Source organism: Dermacentor silvarum, chromosome 8 (genome assembly GCF_013339745.2).
Source record: "Dermacentor silvarum isolate Dsil-2018 chromosome 8, BIME_Dsil_1.4, whole genome shotgun sequence".
Taxonomy (NCBI): Eukaryota; Metazoa; Arthropoda; class Arachnida; order Ixodida; family Ixodidae; genus Dermacentor; species Dermacentor silvarum.
In genome coordinates, this window is record NC_051161.1 from 180099636 (window position 1) to 180125182 (window position 25547).

General features: G+C 47.7%; 1 protein-coding gene across 1 annotated transcript in view; it reads right to left on the reverse strand.

Moving 5' to 3' along the window:
- LOC125947638 (uncharacterized) overlaps positions 1 to 25547 on the reverse strand; it is a 182445-nt gene that overhangs the window by 31393 nt on the left and 125505 nt on the right. Inside the window, exon 2 of the mRNA XM_049672786.1 lies at positions 16517 to 16603. Coding sequence (XP_049528743.1) covers positions 16517 to 16603 — 87 coding nt within the window. The remainder of the gene's footprint in view (positions 1 to 16516; positions 16604 to 25547) is intronic.

The window sequence follows — 25547 nt, forward strand, 5'->3', positions numbered from 1 at the left end:
TCCTAGAGAGCACTCAGGAGCGAGCCGGATCTTTTAAGCAGCTCTTTTAGAAGAGCGAGGGGGCCGTGGTTCAGTAAGTGAGCAGTGGTTCTTTTGGAGAGAGGAAGCCGGCTCTTTCTCGTTCAGTGAGCCGTGCCTAACCGTTCCGTCAGAGCCGGATCTTCTGCTGGGTACCTGGCATCCTCAGCGACAGAATCAGCATCGCCGGGATGCTAAATAAGCACCCAGCGCGCCCAAGCTCCTTTCAGTGGGCATGCGAAAGCAGCCGCAATGGTTTGCATAAACAAGTTCTGCTTTTTCGTGCAGCTGGCGTCCATCATCGGCAAGTGCTCCACGGCTGTTGTGGTACCAACCGCGCAGTCGTCAACCAGCGATATCAACTTACCCGTTCGCTGCTGTCCTGTCATCGAGCATAACTGCTTCGATCAAGGCTTCGCGATAATCACTGGAACGACAAGCCCCTTAACCAACACGCCCAACTATCCATCCTAACGTCTCTCGTTCAGTGAGCCGTGACGAACCGTTCCTAGAGAGCGCTCAGGAGCGAGCCGGATCTTTTGAGCAGCTCTTTTAGAAGAGCGAGGGGGCCGTGGTTCAGTAAGTGAGCAGCGGTTCTTTCAGAGAGAGGAAGCCGGCTCTCTCTCATTCAGTGAGCCGTGCCGAACCATTTTGTCAGAGCCGGATCTTCTGCTGGGTACCTCGCATCCTCAGCGACAGAATCAGCATCGCCGGGATGCTAAATAAGCACCCAGCGCACCCAAGCTACTTTCAGTGGGCATGCGAAAGCAGCCGCAATGGTTTGCATAAATAAGTTCTGCTTTTTCGTGCAGCTGGCGTCCATCATCGGCAAGTGCTGCACGGATGTTGTGGTACCAACCGCGCAGTCGTCAACCAGCGATATCAACTTGCCCGTTCGCTGCTGTCCTGTCATCGAGCATAACTGCTTCGATCAAGGCTTCGCGATAATCACTGGAACGACAACCCCCTTAACCAACAAGCCCAACTATCCATCCTAACGTCTCTCGTTCAGTGAGCCGTGACGAACCGTTCCTAGAGAGCGCTCAGGAGCGAGCCGGATCTTTTGAGCAGCTCTTTTAGAAGAGCGAGGAGGCCGTGGTTCAGTGTGAGCAGCGGTTCTTTCAGAGAGAGGAAGCCGGCTCTCTCTCGTTCAGTGAGCCGTGCCGAACCGTTTTGTCAGAGCCGGATCTTCGGCTGGGTACCTGGCATCCTCAACGACACAATCAGCATCGCCGGGATGCTAAATAAGCACCCAGCGCGCCCAAGCTCCTTTCAGTGGGCATGCGAAAGCAGGCGCAATGGTTTGCATAAACAAGTTCTGCTTTTTCGTGCAGCTGGCGTCCATCATCGGCAGGTGCTACATGGCTGTTGTGGTACCAACCGCGCAGCCGTCAACCAGCGATATCAACTTACCCATTCGCTCCTGTCCTGTTATCGACCATGACTGCTTCGATCAAGGCTTCGCGATAATCACTGGAACGACAAGCCCCTTATTCTACCTGGCATCCTCAGCGACAGAATCAGCATCGCCGGGACGCTAAATAAGCACCCAGCTCGCCCAAGCTCCTTTCAGTGGGCATGGGAAAGCAGCCGCAATGGTTTGCATAAAGAAGTTCTGCTTTTTCGTGCAGCTGGCGTCCATCATCGGCACGTGCTACATGGCTGTTGTAGTACCAACCGCGCAGCCTTCAACCAGCGATATCAACTTACCCGTTCGCTCCTGTCCTGTCATCGACCATGACTGCTTCGATCAAGGCTTCGCGATAATCACTGGAACGACAAGCCCCTTCTTCTACCTGGCATCCTCAGCGACAGAATCAGCATCGCCGGGACGCCAAATAAGCACCCAGCGCGCCCAAGCTCCTTTCAGTGGGCATGGTAAAGCAGCTGGAATGGTTTGCATAAACGAGTTCTGCTTTTTCGTGCAGTTGGCAGCCGTCATCGGCACGTGCTCCACGGCTGTTGTGGTACCAACCACGCAACCGTCAACCAGCGATATCAACTTACCCATTCGCTCCGGTCCTGTCATCGACCATGACTGCTTCGATCAAGGCTTCGCGATAATCACTGGAACGACAAGCCCCTTCTTCTATCTGGCATCCTCAGCGACAGAATCAGCATCGCCGGGACGCCAAATAAGCACCCAGCGCGCCCAAGCTCCTTTCAGTGGGCATGGTAAAGCAGCTGGAATGGTTTGCATAAACGAGTTCTGCTTTTTCGTGCAGTTGGCAGCCGTCATCGGCACGTGCTCCACGGCTGTTGTGGTACCAACCGCGCAACCTTCAACCAGCGATATCAACTTACCCATTCGCTCCGGTCCTGTCATCGACCATGACTGCTTCGATCAAGGCTTCGCGATAATCACTGGAACGACAAGCCCCTTCTTCTACCTGGCATCCTCAGCGACAGAATCAGCATCGCCGGGACGCTACATAAGCACCCAGCGCGCCCAAGCTCCTTTCAGTGGGCATGGTAAAGCAGCTGGAATGGTTTGCATAAACGAGTTCTGCTTTTTCGTGCAGTTGGCAGCCGTCATCGGCACGTGCTCCACGGCTGTTGTGGTACCAACCGCGCAACCGTCAACCAGCGATATCAACTTACCCATTCGCTCCGGTCCTGTCATCGACCATGACTGCTTCGATCAAGGCTTCGCGATAATCACTGGAACGACAAGCCCCTTCTTCTACCTGGCATCCTCAGCGACAGAATCAGCATCGCCGGGACGCTACATAAGCACCCAGCGCGCCCAAGCTCCTTTCAGTGGGCATGGTAAAGCAGCTGGAATGGTTTGCATAAACGAGTTCTGCTTTTTCGTGCAGTTGGCAGCCGTCATCGGCACGTGCTCCACGGCTGTTGTGGTACCAACCGCGCAGCCTTCAACCAGCGATATCAACTTACCCATTCGCTCCGGTCCTGTCATCGACCATGACTGCTTCGATCAAGGCTTCGCGATAATCACTGGAACGACAAGCCCCTTCTTCTACCTGGCATCCTCAGCGACAGAATCAGCATCGCCGGGACGCTACATAAGCACCCAGCGCGCCCAAGCTCCTTTCAGTGGGCATGGTAAAGCAGCTGGAATGGTTTGCATAAACGAGTTCTGCTTTTTCGTGCAGTTGGCAGCCGTCATCGGCACGTGCTCCACGGCTGTTGTGGTACCAACCGCGCAACCGTCAACCAGCGATATCAACTTACCCATTCGCTCCGGTCCTGTCATCGACCATGACTGCTTCGATCAAGGCTTCGCGATAATCACTGGAACGACAAGCCCCTTCTTCTACCTGGCATCCTCAGCGACAGAATCAGCATCGCCGGGACGCTACATAAGCACCCAGCGCGCCCAAGCTCCTTTCAGTGGGCATGGTAAAGCAGCTGGAATGGTTTGCATAAACGAGTTCTGCTTTTTCGTGCAGTTGGCAGCCGTCATCGGCACGTGCTCCACGGCTGTTGTGGTACCAACCGCGCAACCGTCAACCAGCGATATCAACTTACCCGTTCGCTCCTGTCCTGTCATCGACCATGACTGCTTCGATCAAGGCTTCGCGATAATCACTGGAACGACAAGCCCCTTCTTCTACCTGGCATCCTCAGCGACAGAATCAGCATCGCCGGGACGCTACATAAGCACCCAGCGCGCCCAAGCTCCTTTCAGTGGGCATGGTAAAGCAGCTGGAATGGTTTGCATAAACGAGTTCTGCTTTTTCGTGCAGTTGGCAGCCGTCATCGGCACGTGCTCCACGGCTGTTGTGGTACCAACCGCGCAACCGTCAACCAGCGATATCAACTTACCCATTCGCTCCGGTCCTGTCATCGACCATGACTGCTTCGATCAAGGCTTCGCGATAATCACTGGAACGACAAGCCCCTTCTTCTACCTGGCATCCTCAGCGACAGAATCAGCATCGCCGGGACGCTACATAAGCACCCAGCGCGCCCAAGCTCCTTTCAGTGGGCATGGTAAAGCAGCTGGAATGGTTTGCATAAACGAGTTCTGCTTTTTCGTGCAGTTGGCAGCCGTCATCGGCACGTGCTCCACGGCTGTTGTGGTACCAACCGCGCAGCCTTCAACCAGCGATATCAACTTACCCGTTCGCTCCTGTCCTGTCATCGACCATGACTGCTTCGATCAAGGCTTCGCGATAATCACTGGAACGACAAGCCCCTTCTTCTACCTGGCATCCTCAGCGACAGAATCAGCATCGCCGGGACGCTACATAAGCACCCAGCGCGCCCAAGCTCCTTTCAGTGGGCATGGTAAAGCAGCTGGAATGGTTTGCATAAACGAGTTCTGCTTTTTCGTGCAGTTGGCAGCCGTCATCGGCACGTGCTCCACGGCTGTTGTGGTACCAACCGCGCAACCGTCAACCAGCGATATCAACTTACCCATTCGCTCCGGTCCTGTCATCGACCATGACTGCTTCGATCAAGGCTTCGCGATAATCACTGGAACGACAAGCCCCTTCTTCTACCTGGCATCCTCAGCGACAGAATCAGCATCGCCGGGACGCTACATAAGCACCCAGCGCGCCCAAGCTCCTTTCAGTGGGCATGGTAAAGCAGCTGGAATGGTTTGCATAAACGAGTTCTGCTTTTTCGTGCAGTTGGCAGCCGTCATCGGCACGTGCTCCACGGCTGTTGTGGTACCAACCGCGCAGCCTTCAACCAGCGATATCAACTTACCCATTCGCTCCGGTCCTGTCATCGACCATGACTGCTTCGATCAAGGCTTCGCGATAATCACTGGAACGACAAGCCCCTTCTTCTACCTGGCATCCTCAGCGACAGAATCAGCATCGCCGGGACGCTACATAAGCACCCAGCGCGCCCAAGCTCCTTTCAGTGGGCATGGTAAAGCAGCTGGAATGGTTTGCATAAACGAGTTCTGCTTTTTCGTGCAGTTGGCAGCCGTCATCGGCACGTGCTCCACGGCTGTTGTGGTACCAACCGCGCAACCGTCAACCAGCGATATCAACTTACCCATTCGCTCCGGTCCTGTCATCGACCATGACTGCTTCGATCAAGGCTTCGCGATAATCACTGGAACGACAAGCCCCTTCTTCTACCTGGCATCCTCAGCGACAGAATCAGCATCGCCGGGACGCTACATAAGCACCCAGCGCGCCCAAGCTCCTTTCAGTGGGCATGGTAAAGCAGCTGGAATGGTTTGCATAAACGAGTTCTGCTTTTTCGTGCAGTTGGCAGCCGTCATCGGCACGTGCTCCACGGCTGTTGTGTGGTACCAACCGCGCAACCGTCAACCAGCGATATCAACTTACCCGTTCGCTCCTGTCCTGTCATCGACCATGACTGCTTCGATCAAGGCTTCGCGATAATCACTGGAACGACAAGCCCCTTCTTCTACCTGGCATCCTCAGCGACAGAATCAGCATCGCCGGGACGCTACATAAGCACCCAGCGCGCCCAAGCTCCTTTCAGTGGGCATGGTAAAGCAGCTGGAATGGTTTGCATAAACGAGTTCTGCTTTTTCGTGCAGTTGGCAGCCGTCATCGGCACGTGCTCCACGGCTGTTGTGGTACCAACCGCGCAACCGTCAACCAGCGATATCAACTTACCCAGTTCGCTCCGGTCCTGTCATCGACCATGACTGCTTCGATCAAGGCTTCGCGATAATCACTGGAACGACAAGCCCCTTCTTCTACCTGGCATCCTCAGCGACAGAATCAGCATCGCCGGGACGCTACATAAGCACCCAGCGCGCCCAAGCTCCTTTCAGTGGGCATGGTAAAGCAGCTGGAATGGTTTGCATAAACGAGTTCTGCTTTTTCGTGCAGTTGGCAGCCGTCATCGGCACGTGCTCCACGGCTGTTGTGGTACCAACCGCGCAACCGTCAACCAGCGATATCAACTTACCCGTTCGCTCCTGTCCTGTCATCGACCATGACTGCTTCGATCAAGGCTTCGCGATAATCACTGGAACGACAAGCCCCTTCTTCTACCTGGCATCCTCAGCGACAGAATCAGCATCGCCGGGACGCTACATAAGCACCCAGCGCGCCCAAGCTCCTTTCAGTGGGCATGGTAAAGCAGCTGGAATGGTTTGCATAAACGAGTTCTGCTTTTTCGTGCAGTTGGCAGCCGTCATCGGCACGTGCTCCACGGCTGTTGTGGTACCAACCGCGCAGCCTTCAACCAGCGATATCAACTTACCCGTTCGCTCCTGTCCTGTCATCGACCATGACTGCTTCGATCAAGGCTTCGCGATAATCACTGGAACGACAAGCCCCTTCTTCTACCTGGCATCCTCAGCGACAGAATCAGCATCGCCGGGACGCTACATAAGCACCCAGCGCGCCCAAGCTCCTTTCAGTGGGCATGGTAAAGCAGCTGGAATGGTTTGCATAAACGAGTTCTGCTTTTTCGTGCAGTTGGCAGCCGTCATCGGCACGTGCTCCACGGCTGTTGTGGTACCAACCGCGCAGCCTTCAACCAGCGATATCAACTTACCCGTTCGCTCCTGTCCTGTCATCGACCATGACTGCTTCGATCAAGGCTTCGCGATAATCACTGGAACGACAAGCCCCTTCTTCTACCTGGCATCCTCAGCGACAGAATCAGCATCGCCGGGACGCTACATAAGCACCCAGCGCGCCCAAGCTCCTTTCAGTGGGCATGGTAAAGCAGCTGGAATGGTTTGCATAAACGAGTTCTGCTTTTTCGTGCAGTTGGCAGCCGTCATCGGCACGTGCTCCACGGCTGTTGTGGTACCAACCGCGCAGCCTTCAACCAGCGATATCAACTTACCCGTTCGCTCCGGTCCTGTCATCGACCATGACTGCTTCGATCAAGGCTTCGCGATAATCACTGGAACGACAAGCCCCTTCTTCTACCTGGCATCCTCAGCGACAGAATCAGCATCGCCGGGACGCTACATAAGCACCCAGCGCGCCCAAGCTCCTTTCAGTGGGCATGGTAAAGCAGCTGGAATGGTTTGCATAAACGAGTTCTGCTTTTTCGTGCAGTTGGCAGCCGTCATCGGCACGTGCTCCACGGCTGTTGTGGTACCAACCGCGCAGCCTTCAACCAGCGATATCAACTTACCCATTCGCTCCGGTCCTGTCATCGACCATGACTGCTTCGATCAAGGCTTCGCGATAATCACTGGAACGACAAGCCCCTTCTTCTACCTGGCATCCTCAGCGACAGAATCAGCATCGCCGGGACGCTACATAAGCACCCAGCGCGCCCAAGCTCCTTTCAGTGGGCATGGTAAAGCAGCTGGAATGGTTTGCATAAACGAGTTCTGCTTTTTCGTGCAGTTGGCAGCCGTCATCGGCACGTGCTCCACGGCTGTTGTGGTACCAACCGCGCAACCGTCAACCAGCGATATCAACTTACCCGTTCGCTCCGGTCCTGTCATCGACCATGACTGCTTCGATCAAGGCTTCGCGATAATCACTGGAACGACAAGCCCCTTCTTCTACCTGGCATCCTCAGCGACAGAATCAGCATCGCCGGGACGCTACATAAGCACCCAGCGCGCCCAAGCTCCTTTCAGTGGGCATGGTAAAGCAGCTGGAATGGTTTGCATAAACGAGTTCTGCTTTTTCGTGCAGTTGGCAGCCGTCATCGGCACGTGCTCCACGGCTGTTGTGGTACCAACCGCGCAGCCGTCAACCAGCGATATCAACTTACCCGTTCGCTCCGGTCCTGTCATCGACCATGACTGCTTCGATCAAGGCTTCGCGATAATCACTGGAACGACAAGCCCCTTCTTCTACCTGGCATCCTCAGCGACAGAATCAGCATCGCCGGGACGCTACATAAGCACCCAGCGCGCCCAAGCTCCTTTCAGTGGGCATGGTAAAGCAGCTGGAATGGTTTGCATAAACGAGTTCTGCTTTTTCGTGCAGTTGGCAGCCGTCATCGGCACGTGCTCCACGGCTGTTGTGGTACCAACCGCGCAGCCTTCAACCAGCGATATCAACTTACCCGTTCGCTCCTGTCCTGTCATCGACCATGACTGCTTCGATCAAGGCTTCGCGATAATCACTGGAACGACAAGCCCCTTCTTCTACCTGGCATCCTCAGCGACAGAATCAGCATCGCCGGGACGCTACATAAGCACCCAGCGCGCCCAAGCTCCTTTCAGTGGGCATGGTAAAGCAGCTGGAATGGTTTGCATAAACGAGTTCTTTTTCGTGCAGTTGGCAGTGCCGTCATCGGCACGTGCTCCACGGCTGTTGTGGTACCAACCGCGCAACGTCCGTCAACCAGCGAATCAACTTACCCATTCGCTCCGGTCCTGTCATCGACCATGACTGCTTCGATCAAGGCTTCGCGATAATCACTGGAACGACAAGCCCCTTCTTCTACCTGGCATCCTCAGCGACAGAATCAGCATCGCCGGACGCTACATAGCACCCAGCGCGCCCAAGCTCTTCTTTCAGTGGCATGGTAAAGCAGCTGGAATGGTTTGCATAAACGAGTTCTGCTTTTTCAAATCAAATCAAATCAAATCAAATTTATTTCACATCCAAACATGATGTAGGCGGCACAGACAAAAGCCAAAATCAATTCGCTTGACAGGGGTCTGCGCCCCTTTCAAAATTGCGTAAAAACAATAATAATTATAATAATTAGCACAGCAATCAGACATTGTTAGGTAGCATTGTACAGTGGCAGGAAAGAAGTCTAAATATATACAATGAGAAACGTGTGGTTCAAGCATTTAATACAGGGAAAATCATCGTTGTCGCAGAACTGTAAGGAATTAAGTAAGTAATCAGAAACCAAGTGATTTAAAAGGACGGTAATGAGTGGGAGAGTAGCTGTGTTCCATAATTTGTGCGTGCGCGGGGTATGAACCAGGTCGCATTATGACGAGTGTTGTACTTTTTAATGTTCTTGCGTAGGCTAGATAGGTGCTCAATAAAGTGACTCCCTTGCTTTCTTTCTGTGAGGTACCGTTGCAAGAGCAGTTCATTCAATAGCAAGTTTACAGGACAACTTGAAGTTTCTTAAAAAGGGGTTCAGTGTTGCGTCATAAGCCGAGTTGCTAATAGCACGCACAGCTTTTTTCTGTAGTAGAGAAAGTTAGTAATGTTTGACTGTGTGGTGTTTTCCCCAGACAAGGTGACAGTATTTAAGGTGTGAAAAAAAAGAGAGAGTATCCTCATACACGCTGGACAGCATATCATGCCACAGAGATACGCATGCTCTGTCACATGCCAAGCTTAACTTTTTTCAAACAACGCTTCCGTCTTTGTTAATATCAAATCCACGAAAATTCTCGCAAGTGGTAAACAGTGATGCTAAACAAACCGTGGAATTAACCACTGCCAGCTGAGTTGCTGTCTCCAGGGATGCGTGTTGCTCTGTACTTAACGCTGTATTCTCGATGTCATTTGTTCATACTGAACCAATTTCATTTCATTTCCTACACATATTTCTTTCCTATGGACCCTCTCATTATAGATTTTGGTGGAATAAACCACCTAATCCGTAGCATAAAGCTTTCTTCACCTGGTATAAACAGTATAAACCCAAAGTTTCTCAAAAATACTGAAACCTACTCATCCATCATACTATCTATGATTTTTTGCAGTCCCTCTAACTTGGTGTGCTCCCGAACGACTGGAAGATTGGGAAGGTGGTTTCCTTGCACACAAGCGGTAGAAAACATGATCCTGATAATTATAGACCCATTTCATTGACAAGTATACCTTGCAAACTCATGGAGCGTGTCATTTATTGTTACCTCGTAGAATTCTTGGAAACAAACTCTTTCTTCAATGCACAGCAACACGGGTTTAGGAAAAACTGTTCCTTCGAGACACAACTGTTGTCTTTCACTAACGACTTATTCTCCGCTCTGGATCATTCCTCTTTCATAGACTGAATCTTCATAGATTTTGCGAAAGCATTTAATTCGGTATGTCATAAATTGCTACTATTTAAACTACGCGCGCTGAATTTAGACCCTAACGTACTTAAATGCATAGAGTGTTTCTTCACAGGACGCACGGAATTCGTTACAGTTAATGACCCTTGTCCTGTGACATTCGGAGTACCACAGCGGTCAGTACTAGGGCCCTTGCTCTTCCTTGTATACATTAATGACCTGCCTAACAAGATTTGTTCGTCCATAAAGCTGTTCGCATGATTGTGTTATTTATCGTGAAATATTAACTGTTGTCGACCATCTAACGCTTCAATCGGACCTCAGTAATATACATGCATGGTGTGAGACCTGGTTAATGAAACTGAATACTAATAAATGTAAGGCAATGAGAGTTACTCGACGTACTTCTCACGACACATCATGTACATATTCTCCTAATAGTGCTCCCCTAACTCAGGTTTCCACTTACCTTGGCATTTATATTTCTGAAAACCTTTCCTGGCAAACTCATCTGAACCATATAACAAGTAATACTGGCCGTACTCTTGGTTATATAAAACGCAATTTTAGTCTAGCTCCCACCAACGTAAAGCTTTTGCTTTTTAAAATATTAGACAGGCCCAAGCTTGAATATGCATCTTCTATTTGGGATCCCCATGTCAGTTCACTTAATCTCAGCACAGAAGCGATTCAGAAACGGGCAGCACGTTTTATTTTATGTAACTACTCACGTACAATCAATCAATCAATTTTATTTACCAGAAACGAAAGGAACTGGAGGGACACCTGGGCAAAAAGCTGTCGCGGTAGCTTGACGGAGGGGTCTCTTACATGGAAGTAGCACTCGCATGACATTTACACAGAAGGCTTTATACACAACACTTTCATGAAAGGCTTCATACACAACAAGCATTACGCATCGCACGTATGCATAAAAAATCGCATTTTACACTTGAATGCAGTATATTGAAAGGTCGCTATAAAGAAAGAAAGTAGTCACGCAAACCATCTTTGTTTAGCGTAGCTGTGTGTTTGTATTTGTTTAGTACAGTCGGTATATTATGTGTTAAGGACTGTAGGCTGTAATTGGTTCGAAACCATGGTACCTTCCATACCTCGGGGTTTCGTGTAGCATGTTTTGTGTGAGTGCAGAGCTCTAGCTGAGCAAGGACAGCAAGTGTCACTTCAATGAAATACAATCTCGAATTGCCTAAACTGTCACTTCGTCGTAAATCGCGCGTCTATAAAATGTATCATTGTAATCCTACTTTAAGAGACTCTCTTTTGTCCCCACCATTGTAGATTTCTTCCAGAAACGATCATCAGTTCAAGCAGAGACTGGAACCGCCTTCCCGCTTCCATTGTTTCACTCGTAAATATGCACTAGTTCAAACAAGCCCTTGCTAACCACTTCTTTGTAACCTTACTACGCTGCTAAAATATGTTCCTTTCTTTTGTGTTGATACCACCCACTCCTCTGTGTAATGCCTCGGCCTTGAGAGAAAATAAATAAAATTAAATTAAATAGAATATGCATAACACAGGTTACAGATTTAAGTGAACCGGTTCACTTCAGTGAGCTGAGCCGTTCAGAGCCACTCACCGAAGTTTCCCATCACTACAGTGGTCGTTTCTGCAGTGGTGCAAGTACGAGAAGTGCGTGGCAAAAACAAGGAGCCGCTGCCGGAAAATGCCATGTTGCATCACAGCTAAACAAGTCGTCCACTGTTACAACCTGGGAACCCGTTGATGCACCCATCTCACAACCTTGAATTTCCCTCTTTCCGTAAACTGCCAAAGCGTACTGGCGAAAAAAAAAAGGTTAGTATTAAGTCACAATGTCTCCATATGAGGACGCGAGCGAATTTTTATAATAATTGACCTAGAGAGGCGAATTTTTTTCTTCACGTTCTCGACACCTAAAAAATGAATACCTGCAAGGTGAAAATTTTTTCCTGCAGGATATCATAATTCGTGACTGAAAGGGGTAGGTGCAAGCATCATTGCCCGCGAAATCTTGCATTCTGCACAGATCTCCAGGCTTTCGTTAACTAAGCCGGGTAACAAAATCCTTAACGAAGCAGGTATATCATCCATACAACCGCCGCCCGACAGATACCCCCTGTCCAAAGAAGCCAAGGAAGATATAACGGTTAGGCGTCGACAATGCTCCCCTGAATGGCATGAGCAGTGCCTGTACGTTTGAAACAAATCACATAAATATCGCTTATTGCTCTAGACACCTGTGGTGCCATACTGAATCACTGTGAGTGCGTTCCACAGCTTAAGATAATTCAAATGGTTCAACTGGTTCAAATGGGTACAAGCGTACCCCGGCCTGGCGTTCGGCTTCCTTCAGGGGTGATAGGCTTAGGAAAGAAGCCTGCGCCCTGAATTCCCGTCGAAACCCTCGTGATCACTTAAGGTATTTGATAATACTTGTTCATTGGAAACTTTAAAAAATAGTTGGATCTGTGCTGTATTGGTTGAATGTACCTTTCTCGCCCTGTAACAGGCCGGCAGGGCTAACACTATTTGAAAGTAAAATAAAATAAAAACAAAGAATGAATTCCAAGAGTTCGTTCATTAACGTATGGACTGCGATGGCTGCTCACCGATCTGGTGTCCGTCCCAGGTATTGAAGGGAAGAATAGTGAAGAAATACTAGCCGTAGCGCTTGAGACGTTCGTGAAAGAAAAAAAAAAGAAAAAAAAAGAGAAGCCGCACGGCGATATGGCCTCGCTTGAAAATGCTTCGCGCAGGATTGCCGCGAGCAGCAAGCGAAATCAATTCGAAAGCGAACCAGGGACCTTGTGGCGATTTATTTGACTTTGATATCGGCATTGCCTTGTACCAGGGTCCTTCAATACTTTCTTCTGGCCATGAAACTCCCGCCGAAGTTTCCCATAGGGACAAAAGCTGCCCCGATTGGCCGCGTTTGGAAGGGCAGAAGCGCGTTCACGTGTATGTTTACCATGAAAAACACCTAGCCCACATTTTTTTCACTGTGTCCTCTAACGAGTTGTCATAGCCGTGCTTACTCTTGACCAAATAAGATAGCATGCGAGTTGTTTATTACTTCAAGTCATTGATTGTTAGCAATGGTTCACCCAAGGCTGCCAGTCAAGTGTTGCAATTTCGCTTGTGCTCGTACCTGTACCTACGTTTCTTGATTCCTGTGTAGGTGATTAAAATTGTGCTTAATTTATACAGTGCGCCATGACTAAGCCAACTGACCCACAAATTAACGTTGCTTGCGCAAGAAGTTATGGTGCACCCTACTGCGCACTGGCGGTCCGCAGCGCTTATTCTCCTGTTAATTGCCTGTTTATTCTGGGGCGTCCCGAAGCTGCAAATGGGAGTTTCGCGTGCAGAACAGGTACGTCTGAATAAAATCATCTCGGCACTAATTGTAGCAGCAGCTGTGAACTGCGCATGATATAGATATAGGCCATATGTGCGGTTTCTAAGCGAAAGTTCTTGCCCATACAAATTTAAACATGATCAGTTCAAACCTGCGCGAGTGTATTTTCTTTTCATCCATTCACATTTAATGTCGCAGTGACCATCGTTTCAAGGTTGGCGTTTCACTTAGTCGCGCGAAAACACGACCCGAGTCTTTTTATAAAAATACCAGCGCTGATTGAAACCAGCTCGGAGCTTCTATCGTCACTAGGTCATTCAAGACTATACCGATCAACCTGAGTAATCTGAATTTTGTTTCATGTTTCTCTTGTTTGTCTTTATACTCAGTTTTCTTAATCCATCTAGAGCCAAATTTCTTGTATTATTTTTCTGCCTAACAGAAAACAAGTTTGCGCAGGTCTTTGTGGATAGCATTTTGACTTGTGCTAACCCCGCCACCCCTTGCAGGACAGTGTCTACTTAGTAAAAGGGCGGAATGAAGGGCATGGTATACGATTATTAGGGAGTAATTACTAGCAAGCGTCAAAAATGCAAAAGTGCCGCAAGAACTAGTGCACACATGGTTGCAATTAAGATTGCGTTTGATAGACTGACAGAAAAGTTGGTGGATAGAGGGAATGAGACAAAACACCAGGAAAAATAATTTGTCACTGCTTTCCTCTCTCCTGTCGCTGGACAAGATGAACGAGCACCAGCAATAAATAGTCTGTTCCTTTCGCGTGTAAAAAAATGCCAACGGCACTTAATAAAAAAAAACGTGCACAACTTCAGCCGTAGTGCGTACAAAATGTGTTGCGCAACCAACACTGGCCGAGGAAGTACGGTCGTCCAGCAGGATGTCTTCAACAATGTCTTGTAGACATTGGCACAGGCTATAGTGTCCACGGTGCACACTTCTAGGTGCTCGTCCACAATTTGCAGAAGGCAAAGCAACTGATCTGATGGCACTTGCAAAAATCCCCTAGTCTTTATTTCGGTCAGTGCACTTGGCTCTCGAGAAGTGCTCCTCAGTATTTGGAGGCAGTCCTTGCAGCTTATCTTAGCAAACTTTCTTGCAATCTAGCCACCAAGGTAGTCCAAAATGCAGTCGTTCATTGACTCCGGACGATTGATATCTTGCATGTACTCAGCCGGCTCCAGTAGTATATCGTCCAAAAGAACTGCCAGGGTATCAATCTCAAACAAAAATATCTTGCCCGATCACTCAGTGAATGACATGAGTGAGAAATTTTAAGCACCAAAAGGCATAATAGATCATCACTGTATTTAAAACGAGACGTGTTTGCCATTAGCAACAAATGGCTAGACAATCATTATCACATTTCTATACAGTGCACAGCTACTCTGCAAGTTGTTTTGGTGTGTGTGTTATTAAAACGTTTACCTGGTTAGCAGTAGGTTCTTAATGCAGAAAGAGATCTTGAATTTTTAAGAGTAGGCGTGGCCCATCTTCATTTTAGTAAACGCAATCACTTTTTTGTTTGTATCATTAAGCAAAACGTAAGCACGTTCATTGCAAATGCCGCGCTTCAAGTAGCCCTCTAAAACACAGACGCCGTCGCGGTTTATAAAAAAAAACCATCAGGAATGGAGGCTTACCGCACTGAGTTCGTGGACTTCATGTTTGCCTTCATGATGCACTGATCTATAATGTGCATCTCGCGGCCCGATAGCTTCTGAATGGTTTCCTGCATGCCATGTTTTTCATTTGACTGCGCCTCCACTTTTGCGAGCTTCCGCTGACACGAATGAAGTTGTTGCTTCACACTGCGAAGTTCGGCCTTCACCCTTTGAAGCTCTGAGGCAAAGCAAACGGCGTGCTCTGTTAGGCACTCTGCATGAGCTTCGCCAAGGCGATTCACAGTTCGTACTTCATCTGCAAAGAGTGAACAAGAACAAATTTCGTAATGGGAGTGATGCCAGTTCGCCTGCGTAGTGAGCAAGTAGCATACTCCAAAGGTGTGTAACAGACTTACCGTGAATTTCTTCTTCAGCTGCATCGGTAACGCCTGCAGTTGCTACGGCCGCAACTTCGGCTTCAGCGCAGTTTTGAAGATACCGCTCGCCGCCTTTTTGCAGGTGGGCGCCGTGTCGGTGTATGCGAACCAAGTACACAGGTACGCCTTGGAAAAGCCTAGGAATGGCGTCTTCTACCAGTTTGGGTCGATCGTGTGGCAGTGACACGTTTCCATTCACTGTACACACGTCCGCATGAATAATGTCTCCGGCATCAAAATGTTTTTCGGACACGTGAAAGTACTTCGATTCGAACGAAAACCTGGCAGTACCTTGTCGCGGGATTGCTCGCTTCCACCTGTCGCGTAGTTCCGGGTTGGCTGGTAAACAGAATAGTGTAACGTAGTAGTGACGGTAAAGAAAACGGTCGTAAAACTGTGTATGACAAAACTGGCTGTTTATTGGGCGAACCTTTGCCTACAAAAGCAAGCTACACTCAAAGCACAACGATAGCGGCGAACACAGTCGGCGATCGTCGAAAATCTGATCAGCGGCGAAACGCGTCGGCTTTTATACCTGAGTCATCGAAGGTTCCAGATTAATCCCTGATGCCCGCGTGTCTTCCAGAAAGTTCGAGACAATTCGCGTCGGTCATACAATCAGATAACATAAGCGTCGGTGAAAACAGGCAACGGAAAGAAGCATGGATAACATTCTAGAAACTTCCGATACAGGCGCGTCCTGCGCCGAGCGATAGCGTTTAACATTTGTTAGCCGGTGGAAAGCGGCCACCGGTGAAAGATAAACATGTATACGTGTCACTAGGGAGACTTTCTCGTCGACGCCCTTGTATCCGGAGCGGCAGCCTGGCTCACAACAAGTGCTAGGCAACACTGCTATGGTGTATTACGAAGTGTCGATGTCACTACATGGAGAGACACGTTCATACGAAACAAATACGCACAAAAGCACGCCGCGCCGACACTCCGCTTTCCGGCGGCAGCGGCCGCCTTCCCCGTCACCCTTCTAGCGACGCCAGCGCCGCGGCGCCGCAACTGCGGGCGCTATATGAAGTTCTCCCATAGAGTTACGCGGGAGTTTAATGACCAGGAGAAAAGTATTGAAGGACCCTGCTTGTACGAAGCGTGCCACAGAGATGGGAAACTCGATGCGACAGTGCATACGAGAATATGAGGAAAACAAAATTCAAGAAAATACAATGAATGCAAAGCAAATGCCATGTAAAAAACGCACCTCGTATGACCTGATGTATTCACGCGGCGTGATCTTCAGCTTGGACAGGGCGCAGTAGAATGTGGATCCAGCCCTGTACGGCACCACCTGCGTAAAAACATGTCAGCCTCAAAATCGACGCTTCACTTCAGCTGGGTTTCTCAAGTTTTACAGCGAAAGCTGTATATGGCTTGGCGAATCGAAAAACCGTTCGCCCCAGTGGCGTACCAACTATTTATCGAGTGAGGGGGCAAACCGCGATCATTCTGACTCTCTCCCTCTCTCTCCCTCTATTATCTCTCTCTCTCTCTCTCTCTATATATATATATATATATATATATATATATATATATATATATAGGAAAGTCAGAAGCACAACTTCGCGGTTATCTTAGGTTTAATATTTGCCCAACAGTTTCGGTCGGTGGACCGACCTTTTTCAAGGGATCTATATATATATATATATATATATATATATATATAGATCCCTATATCTTTATAGATCCTTATATATATATATGTGTGTATGTATGTATTTGAATTACTATTCTACTAAGCGAAAACGCCTGGGAATACTTCTGTCAGTTATTTCTATGTTAAACTAACATGGACCTCTTTATCAATCACACATGGATAACCATGGAGGCCCAAAAACTTATTTCAATTTGCATTTACTTCTTGACACACTATAAAATTTATGATACAGGGACAAAAGGCAGTGGGTGCCCAGAGGTCCCAGATCCTGCCCAGGAGCAGCAGTGCAGCGCACGTAATTACTTATGGCGCTTTACGTGCCAAAACCTCGATCTGATTATGAGAAACGCCGTAGTGGGGGACTCCGGAATAATTTGGACTACCTCGGGTTTTTTAACACGCACCTAAATCTAAGTACGCGGGTGTTTTCGCATTTCGCCCCCATCGAAATGTGGCCGCCGTGGCCGGGATTTGATCCCGCGAACTCGCGCTTAGCAGCCCAACAGCCACTAAGAAACCACGGTGGGTCGTGCAGCGCACATAAAAAAATGCACATTTGTTGGAGGAAATTTTACCAATTAAACAAAAAACTATACCTGATGTTTAAGTCTACAGCACGAATGTATCGCAATCGTATTGTCGAGGTCATACGCAACGAAGTACAATCCACATAAATGACGTGCAATATTCACAAAAAAAGGCATCAGACATGTGTGACCTTGCAGAATTACAAAAAAATTTTCAGCGAAGGTGTTTGTTTCGATCAGTTTCAATAAAAGTTTCACTTACCTGCGATTATACCGTATAGTTTAAAAAGTTGCCCGTATATGACTGTGTTGTTTGAAACCTTGCCCGTATGTAATGCTTCAAAGCACTTCTTGTTAGAAATTCTCAAAAAGCCAGTAATTCCTTAACAAATCTAACTTCACCATAACATCATAACATTTACTGTTTACACCTTGCTCTCCCCCCCCCCTCGCCCCATTCAAATTTCGCTAGCTTTGGTATATCGCTTGAGTTCACAGTTCGCGCAGCGCAGCAGGATCAATTCTGCTTTGTTCGTAACACCCATTCATAGAGCTCCGGATCGCGTGCTTGCGTAATTTACTGCAAATATCATAACCAACACCCAGGGGCGGATCCAGGTTTTTTCTGAGGGGGGGGGGGGTCAGCTTCTGTCAATAATGATGATGATGATGATGATGATGATGATGATGATAGTAGCCTTACTTATTTACCTAAATTCACCGTTTCTGCTCACGATAAACCCGCGTTTTATACGTCTAGAGCAACACCTGTAGCCCACCGTGGTGGCTCAGTCAGCTCAGGCGTTGCGCTGCTGAGCACGAGATCGCGGGATCAAATCCCGGCCGCGGCGGCCGCATTTCGATGGAGGCGAAATGCAAAAACGCCCGTGTGCTTGCGTTGTAGTGCACGTTAAAGAACCCCAGGTGGTCAAAATTAATTCGGAGCCTTCCACTACGGCGTGCCTCATAATCATAACTGGTTTTGGCACGTAAATCCCCTGAACGAGGAAGACCTGTGATGAAGCCAGGTATCGGTTTCTCCGAGCTTATAGGAAAAGGACGTTACCCAATACAGCCATTTGCTTGGCGGCGGTGCCTGCTAATACAGGGTGTTCAAAACTAAGCTTTATGCTTTTCTTAAAATTAGGCACGGGGAGGCACGCGAAGACCACCTTTGCAAATAAATTATGTAGCCAGGGGGGCATAAAGTGAGATGATAATAATTGCTGTGAGCAGCCCAATTAACTAAAGTTGAACAATTAGTTTTTGTCGACTGCAGTAAGTGGGTATGTTTGTATTGAAAACTTAGGGGCAGTCGTGTTTCTTACTGCAGTAAATAAAAAGTTAATCATTCAATTTTAGTCAATTCGGCTGCTGACAGCGATAATTATCATCTCACTTTGTGTCCCCCTGGCCACATAACTTATATGCGCAGGTGGTCTTCACGTGCCTCCCAGAGCCTAATTTTAAGAAAACCATAATGCTTAATTTTGAACACCCGGTATATCTAGCCTGTATTGTTTCTTAAAATAAAATTTGGTATGATCTGTTGCAGGTTCGTTATAAATGCGTAAGCACGGGTCCGTCTTTGGAGTTCTATTGAGACACCTTGTTTTCCTTAAGGAGATTTTTTGTGTTCGGCTGAGACACCTTCGCTAGCAGGGAAGAAGTTTGGGCGTGTTGGTGGGTCATTGTAATCTTAACTGGGATTCATAGCGCTAAAACGACACAAGGACGAGGAAGAACACGGGACGAGCGCTCGTCCCGTGTTCTTCCTCGTCCTTGTGTCGTTTTAGCGCTATGAATCCCAGTTAAGATTACAGAGACACCTTCGTTTGCTTTGGAGCTCCAACGTGGCAACCACTACGCTAGTTGTTTACGATATGCGAATCACCGTGTATGAAGACTCACGACGCCACCTACAAGAAGAACTATGTGGTGTAGTAGCCGAGAGCGCGAGCCAGCGTCTTCATGTTTTGTTTCCCACGCGATGCCATCCTTGGCCCGCGGGCTGGCGTTAGCCGCTAACGTTACGCTCCCCCACTTCGCAACCGCTGCTCGAGACTTCGCCCCGCTCCGCGAGAACGCCAACTCAGACAAACGGCTCCAGCGGCTTTGACCCTACTATGCTTAATGTACGGTAATAAAACTGCGAAGTTACAATGAAAAACGTGTAGTGTACGAACGATACTGTGCTCGTACTGGATATTGTCAACGTGTAACTGTGATCACAATGAGTGCTACAGTTAAAAAAAGTTGCCCGTGCGTAGTTCTTAGTATAGCTGTTAGCTGTTATTATTTATACAGGGTTTGTCCGAAAAGTAATGTCAGTGAGTCGATTAAAAAGAAATGATTGATCAGATCGGTACAACACAACAAAATGTTTCAAAATAGGCTCCTCCTGCGTCGTTACATTGCCTTTAGCGAGATTTCCAACCATCGAAGGCGTCACGGTAGGCCTCCATAGGAATGTCCCTTGAGCCTTGGTGCAAGCCTTTTCGACTTTGCCAACGGTCGCGAAATGACGTCCTTTCATGGGAATTTTCAAGCGCAGAAAGAAGAAGCCTGGGAGAGCCACGTCAGGACTGTAGGATGGCTGGGGAACCGTTGGTATCTTTCAATCGGCCAGGAAGCGGGTCACGAGGAAGGCGGTGCAGGCTGCATGGCGCGTTGTCATGGTGAAGTTTCCAATCGCCCCCGATATCAGGCCGGGTGCGATGAATCCTTCCTTTGAGTCGCTTGAGCACTTTCACGTAGAATTTGGCGTTCACGGTTGTGCCATGGGGTACAAACTCATGGTGGACAAGGCCACTGATGTCAAAGAACACAATCAGCATGGTCTTGACCTTTGACTTGCTAATTCTGGCCTTCTTGGGGAGAGGGGTCGCCGAGCTGTGCCACTTGGCACTTTGCCTTTTTGTTTCGGGGTCGTATTCAAACACCCAAGTCTTGTCACCTGTGATGACATTGTCCAAAACGTGGGGGTCACTTTCGCACAAGTCCCAAACCTCCTGGCACGTTTCAACTCGGCTCGATTGTTGGTCGTCCATTGACATTTTGCGCAAGATCCTCGTGCACACTTTTCACATCTGAAAAAGTTTCGTCAAAATCTCGCGAACGGTACTTTTTGGAATGTTTACTGTCTGTGCCAGTAAACGGACACTCAAACGAGAGTCTAAGTACAAAAGATATCTCGCGCGCGTCACATTTTCGTCGGTGATGGTCATTGATGGCGGTACAGCACGGGCTTCATCGCTGACCTCTTCGCAACCTTCTAAAAATACCTTGTGCCCCGGTAAACTTGACGTTCTGACAAACAATTATCACCAAAAGCCGTCTTTATCATAGGAAAAGTTTCCACTGCAGACTTGCCGAGTTTCACACAAAACTCGATGGCAGTCCTTCGTTCGAACGAGCGCTGCATTACGGCTTGCACGGTAAATGAAAATGAGTTGACGAAAAACCTTGTCCTTACTCTCCAGATGGTCGCAGACGACTGAGCGACCGCGCGTGCGTAAGCTGACTTCCCCCTCCACCAATCCCAACTGGTCTTAGCGCGCTGCGACGTATAGTCGCTTCACAATATAATCACTGACATTACTTTTGGGGCAAACCCTTTATATGAACATTTCAGCAAGTGATCTCTTTCATTAAGCAGGTTGGTCGCTGACCCGATGACAGCCAATGAGGCAACCGATGGCACCCCACGGGGCAATTAAGTTGATCAGGCGCGAAGGCGCTGGCGCGGACATCGGCGTGCTTGGCAAAAGAGACGTCCCCTCGTTCATTCGACGCCACCGACGTGACGAATAAAGCCCCAACCACAGGCATGCGTCGGCACGCTTCCGCGCGCGCCGACAAGCGAACGCGCCGCTTCGCGTCGGCTGGAGGGAAAGGGCGCGCAACCACAGGATACTAGCTCTGACGCGTGCCGGCGCTCGCTCCTCGGCTGCGGTGCACTGTTGCTTGACCATTTTGTCTTCAACTGTCCAAGTGCGGCCTAAAACAGCCTTCTGTAAACTGAGCTTGAAACAATAAGTCAGTGATCTGTATGCTATTTTAGATATAAAAAACACGTTTGATTAATGAATGTACGCCTGCCGCAACAGTTTCCTTGAACATAACTGCACAAGCTATCGACATCAGCGATTGCGTTCGCGTTGTCGTCTGCAAGATCACTTTGCAAACACCTGCACGAGCATGGCATGTCACATCAATAGCTCTCGTACGATCTTTTTTTTTTTGTAGTTCGTTGCACAGCCAACTATGTAAGAATTACCTAAGAACTACGTAGGAACTATGCAAAGTATCAGTGAAAAATCTGTATTATAAATATAATTACGCTTGTTGGTGCATGAATGATATGCGTAAGTGGGTTCTGAGAAAATCAGCAAAAAAAATAATTTAAACACTTGTGGCGCTCACAAAGAGACATTTCGAACAGCCAAAGTTTACCAGTTTCGTAGCATGTCTCCTGATTCTTGTTTGTGTAATCTTTCCCATGGAACCTTTAATTTTTCTAGGATGTTTTGAAGCATCAACACCGCATCGGGAGGCCTTGAAGCACTTATTCGTACTCTTGAAGCACTTATTCAAATGTATGGGCAGCTCATTTGCATAATATGAAAAAAATATGTAAACAGGTTATTTTTAAAATTTATACACTTCAAGTCCCCACAAAAAAAAACGGAATGAAATACCAGTTTGTTTATTGTTTTCAGCCTACAATGATGTTTCGAATGAGAAAGACATTCAATTTGTTATGTGAGGCATGTAACAATTGCTGTGCCATATATTGCACAAAACTGGACTGCAGCCAACCATTATTAAACCCCAGAAGAAATTAATGGCACAATGCATATGATCAAGCAAACAGCGTTTTATTACACTTAATGGATGCTTTAAAAAACTGTCACACTATAATGATATTGCACAAAAGCTACTGAACTAAACTAATTACTAGTACATATTTAAAGATCAATTTCATATTACAGTAACAATAACCAATCAATCGAATGTTTATTATAGGGCCCTGAAACAGCTAGAGGGCCTCTGACTGGTGCACTTAAAAAGCAATATGCGAGACAAAATGTACAGAGAACACAAATGTGGAAGACAAAACAATGCGAGATAGAGAAACATATAAGGAAAAAGAAAACAAGGAAGCGTAAACTGCAGTTAATCATACAACATGATTATCTACATATATACAATACATAGGAAATGAACTCTGAAATATGTCAATGCAGGCACAATTCTTATTATGTTTTTTGGCGTCGAGCCATATATAGGACAGTATTTATTGGAACAAGGCCAGGCAGAGAATGCGGAATGTTACCTGGTATACTGTTGCAGCACAACAAATTGCGCAGTTTTAGGAACGAAAAGGCATGATTTAATAAGTCTTGGATGAGTGACTAACAACTTCATTAATCGAAGGGGTAAGGTGTAAGGGAGTCTAGAGGTGTGAGTTGAGGTACATTTGAGAGTGCTGGACTATGGTCGCCAGAATGGCAAAAGTGGTGTTGGAAGACAGATATCAATTTATTCTGGATGCATGCAGTGATGTCAGAATTAGATTTGCATGTTGTACCTCAATCTACAGAGACATACTCTAGTAGTGGAAGGCACACAGCAGCATACGATTTCAGAAACAGAACAGGTGAGTGGTCATCATGCAATATACGACATACAATTCCAAGAGCGTGTAGGGCACTTTGAGCATATTTAATGTGTGAACAGAAGCTTGGTGTTTTGTCGAAGTACACACCAAGATCTCTGATTTCATCGACACTGGACAGTGGAGCATCCCGAAGGGCGTATGAAAATTGTACATGGTATGTTTTGCGCGTGTAACTTAATGCCATAGTTTTGGAAGCTTTTAAGCGTACATATAATTATTGTTTCTGCACCAGCTTGAGAGTGAGAAAATGTCTTTTTAGAGGTCAATGTAGTCGTGAACACTGTTGACAGTTTTAAATATCCTTAAGTCGTCTGCATACACAGCCATGCTGTCCATCTAATAAAATGTTCTTAGCACTAACAGAAAGCAGGGAATGCAATACCGATTCAAACACTTTTGACTCAATGCAGCAGATGGATATAGGCTGGTAGTTAGTAACTGCACTCGCAGCACCCGATTTGTGCACGGGCAATATCCATGCTACCTACCCAAGTGCTAAAAAATATGCTAGACTTTATGGAACTATGGAAGATGCTTGGGACAACAGGGACGCTTCTATACGTCTTAAGCAATGTGGGAGGAATACCATCAACACCACAAGAAAGGGAAGGTTTGAGGCACTTCATACACTTGAAAACAAGGTCTTCATTGACTGATAGCATAAACACTGTGCCAGGCTGAGAAGGAAGGTTACTTGAAGCATCCTTTACACAATAGACACAACAGAAATGTTCTGCAAAGGCATCACCAGTGTTCCAAGACATCATCACCATTTTCATCAAGAAGACACCTTTTTGGTGCTCACTTTGGAAGAATGACAGCGCACGAAGCTCCAAAAATATTTTGAATTATGTGTCATGCTGGCTTCAACACCATCAATGTGGTTGTAGGGATCATTATAACTATAATAATAACAATAATAATAATAATAATAACCTTAGCAGTACCATGGCACTCTAGACAGCTCACAAGGCTTTTTTTAAAAAAGTAAGGCTCATGCCTGCATGCTAGAGCGTCTGATAGTCAGAGCAGGAATTTGCTCTAGATGACGCGCTCGCTCGCTCACACACACACACACACACAAACACGCTTGCTCACTTGCAGAACACATCACACGCACATACAAGCCAATAACTGGGAAGTCGACGGTGCACAATGCACAGGAGTGCCGTTTCACTACGGTCGCAAGGAATGGGAGTCCTAATGGAGAGAAAGCTCTGTATAAGAATGGAGTTGCGGCGTTGGACTGTACAGGTGTGATGGGGCTCAGGCTGTCCTGATGGCTTGTTCAGACGGACAGAACAAGAAATATAAGTGTTTCCAGAGAGCCACACAGCGCGCTGCAGAATAGACGGACAAGTGCAATTTTGCGCTGGTATTGCGGGGTGCGCCACTTAAGGGCTTTGAGGTGATCCTTGTAGGCTGGCATGAGCGAGGTTGTGCATTGCCCGGCGCTGAACAAGCTCAAGTTTGTCAGCGAGATGAGTTTGGTAAGGGGACTAAACTGATGAAAAATTAAAAATGATGAGCAGTACTCAAGCTGTGGTGGTACGAGAGAAGTGTAGAGTGCTCTGAAAACCTCAGGTCCCCAGGGAAGGGAGAGACAGGTCACAAATCCCAGTATGCGACTAGCCTAGTGACTTGTGTGGAAAAGTCGAGAGAAGGGCTGAATATTACACCCAGGGTGGGAAGGGTCCGAACGGTCTTCATGGGGGTGCCACTGAGGAAGTAGGTTGGGTGCACAGAGGTTGTGGTGTGGCTGATATGCATGGCAGCACTTATTTCAGTGCTAACACAAAGTTTGTTATTGTAGGCCGAGTCGTCCACCTTTACAAAATGTATTCATTTCATGCGCATATGCTGCACTGCATATTGGCATAATGTTGCAGTGCAAGTGTTAACTAGTGAATTAAACACATTCTGCGAAGATGCATTAGGAACTCGGTTTTGAGTTAATCTTTTTCCCGACTACAGTTTATAGTATCACAGCGAGATGCATATTAGTGCAAGCTGAAGAGGTTTGGGCAGCTTAAGCATAGAGACTGCGAAATGCACTGATGACACCTTTACCCCTTCCCTGCAATGCATGCACTCACACCACCTGCTCTTTCCATAAACAAAACAAAAAATATATCAAAAGCCAATTGCAGTTTCACTGACTCAGTACGTGCTGCTTGTCAAGCAGGCATCGAAGCAATCCTGCTATACGCAGTAGCATGCATAAGGTCCTCCTATGCATTGCACACGGTGCACATAGTGCAAACAGATTTTTTTTTTCCAAGTGCTCAACTACAAGAACACATGACAGTGTTGTATCACGTTTCCTTCAGTGTGTCAGCGTTCTTGAGCGCTGCACGAGCGATTTATC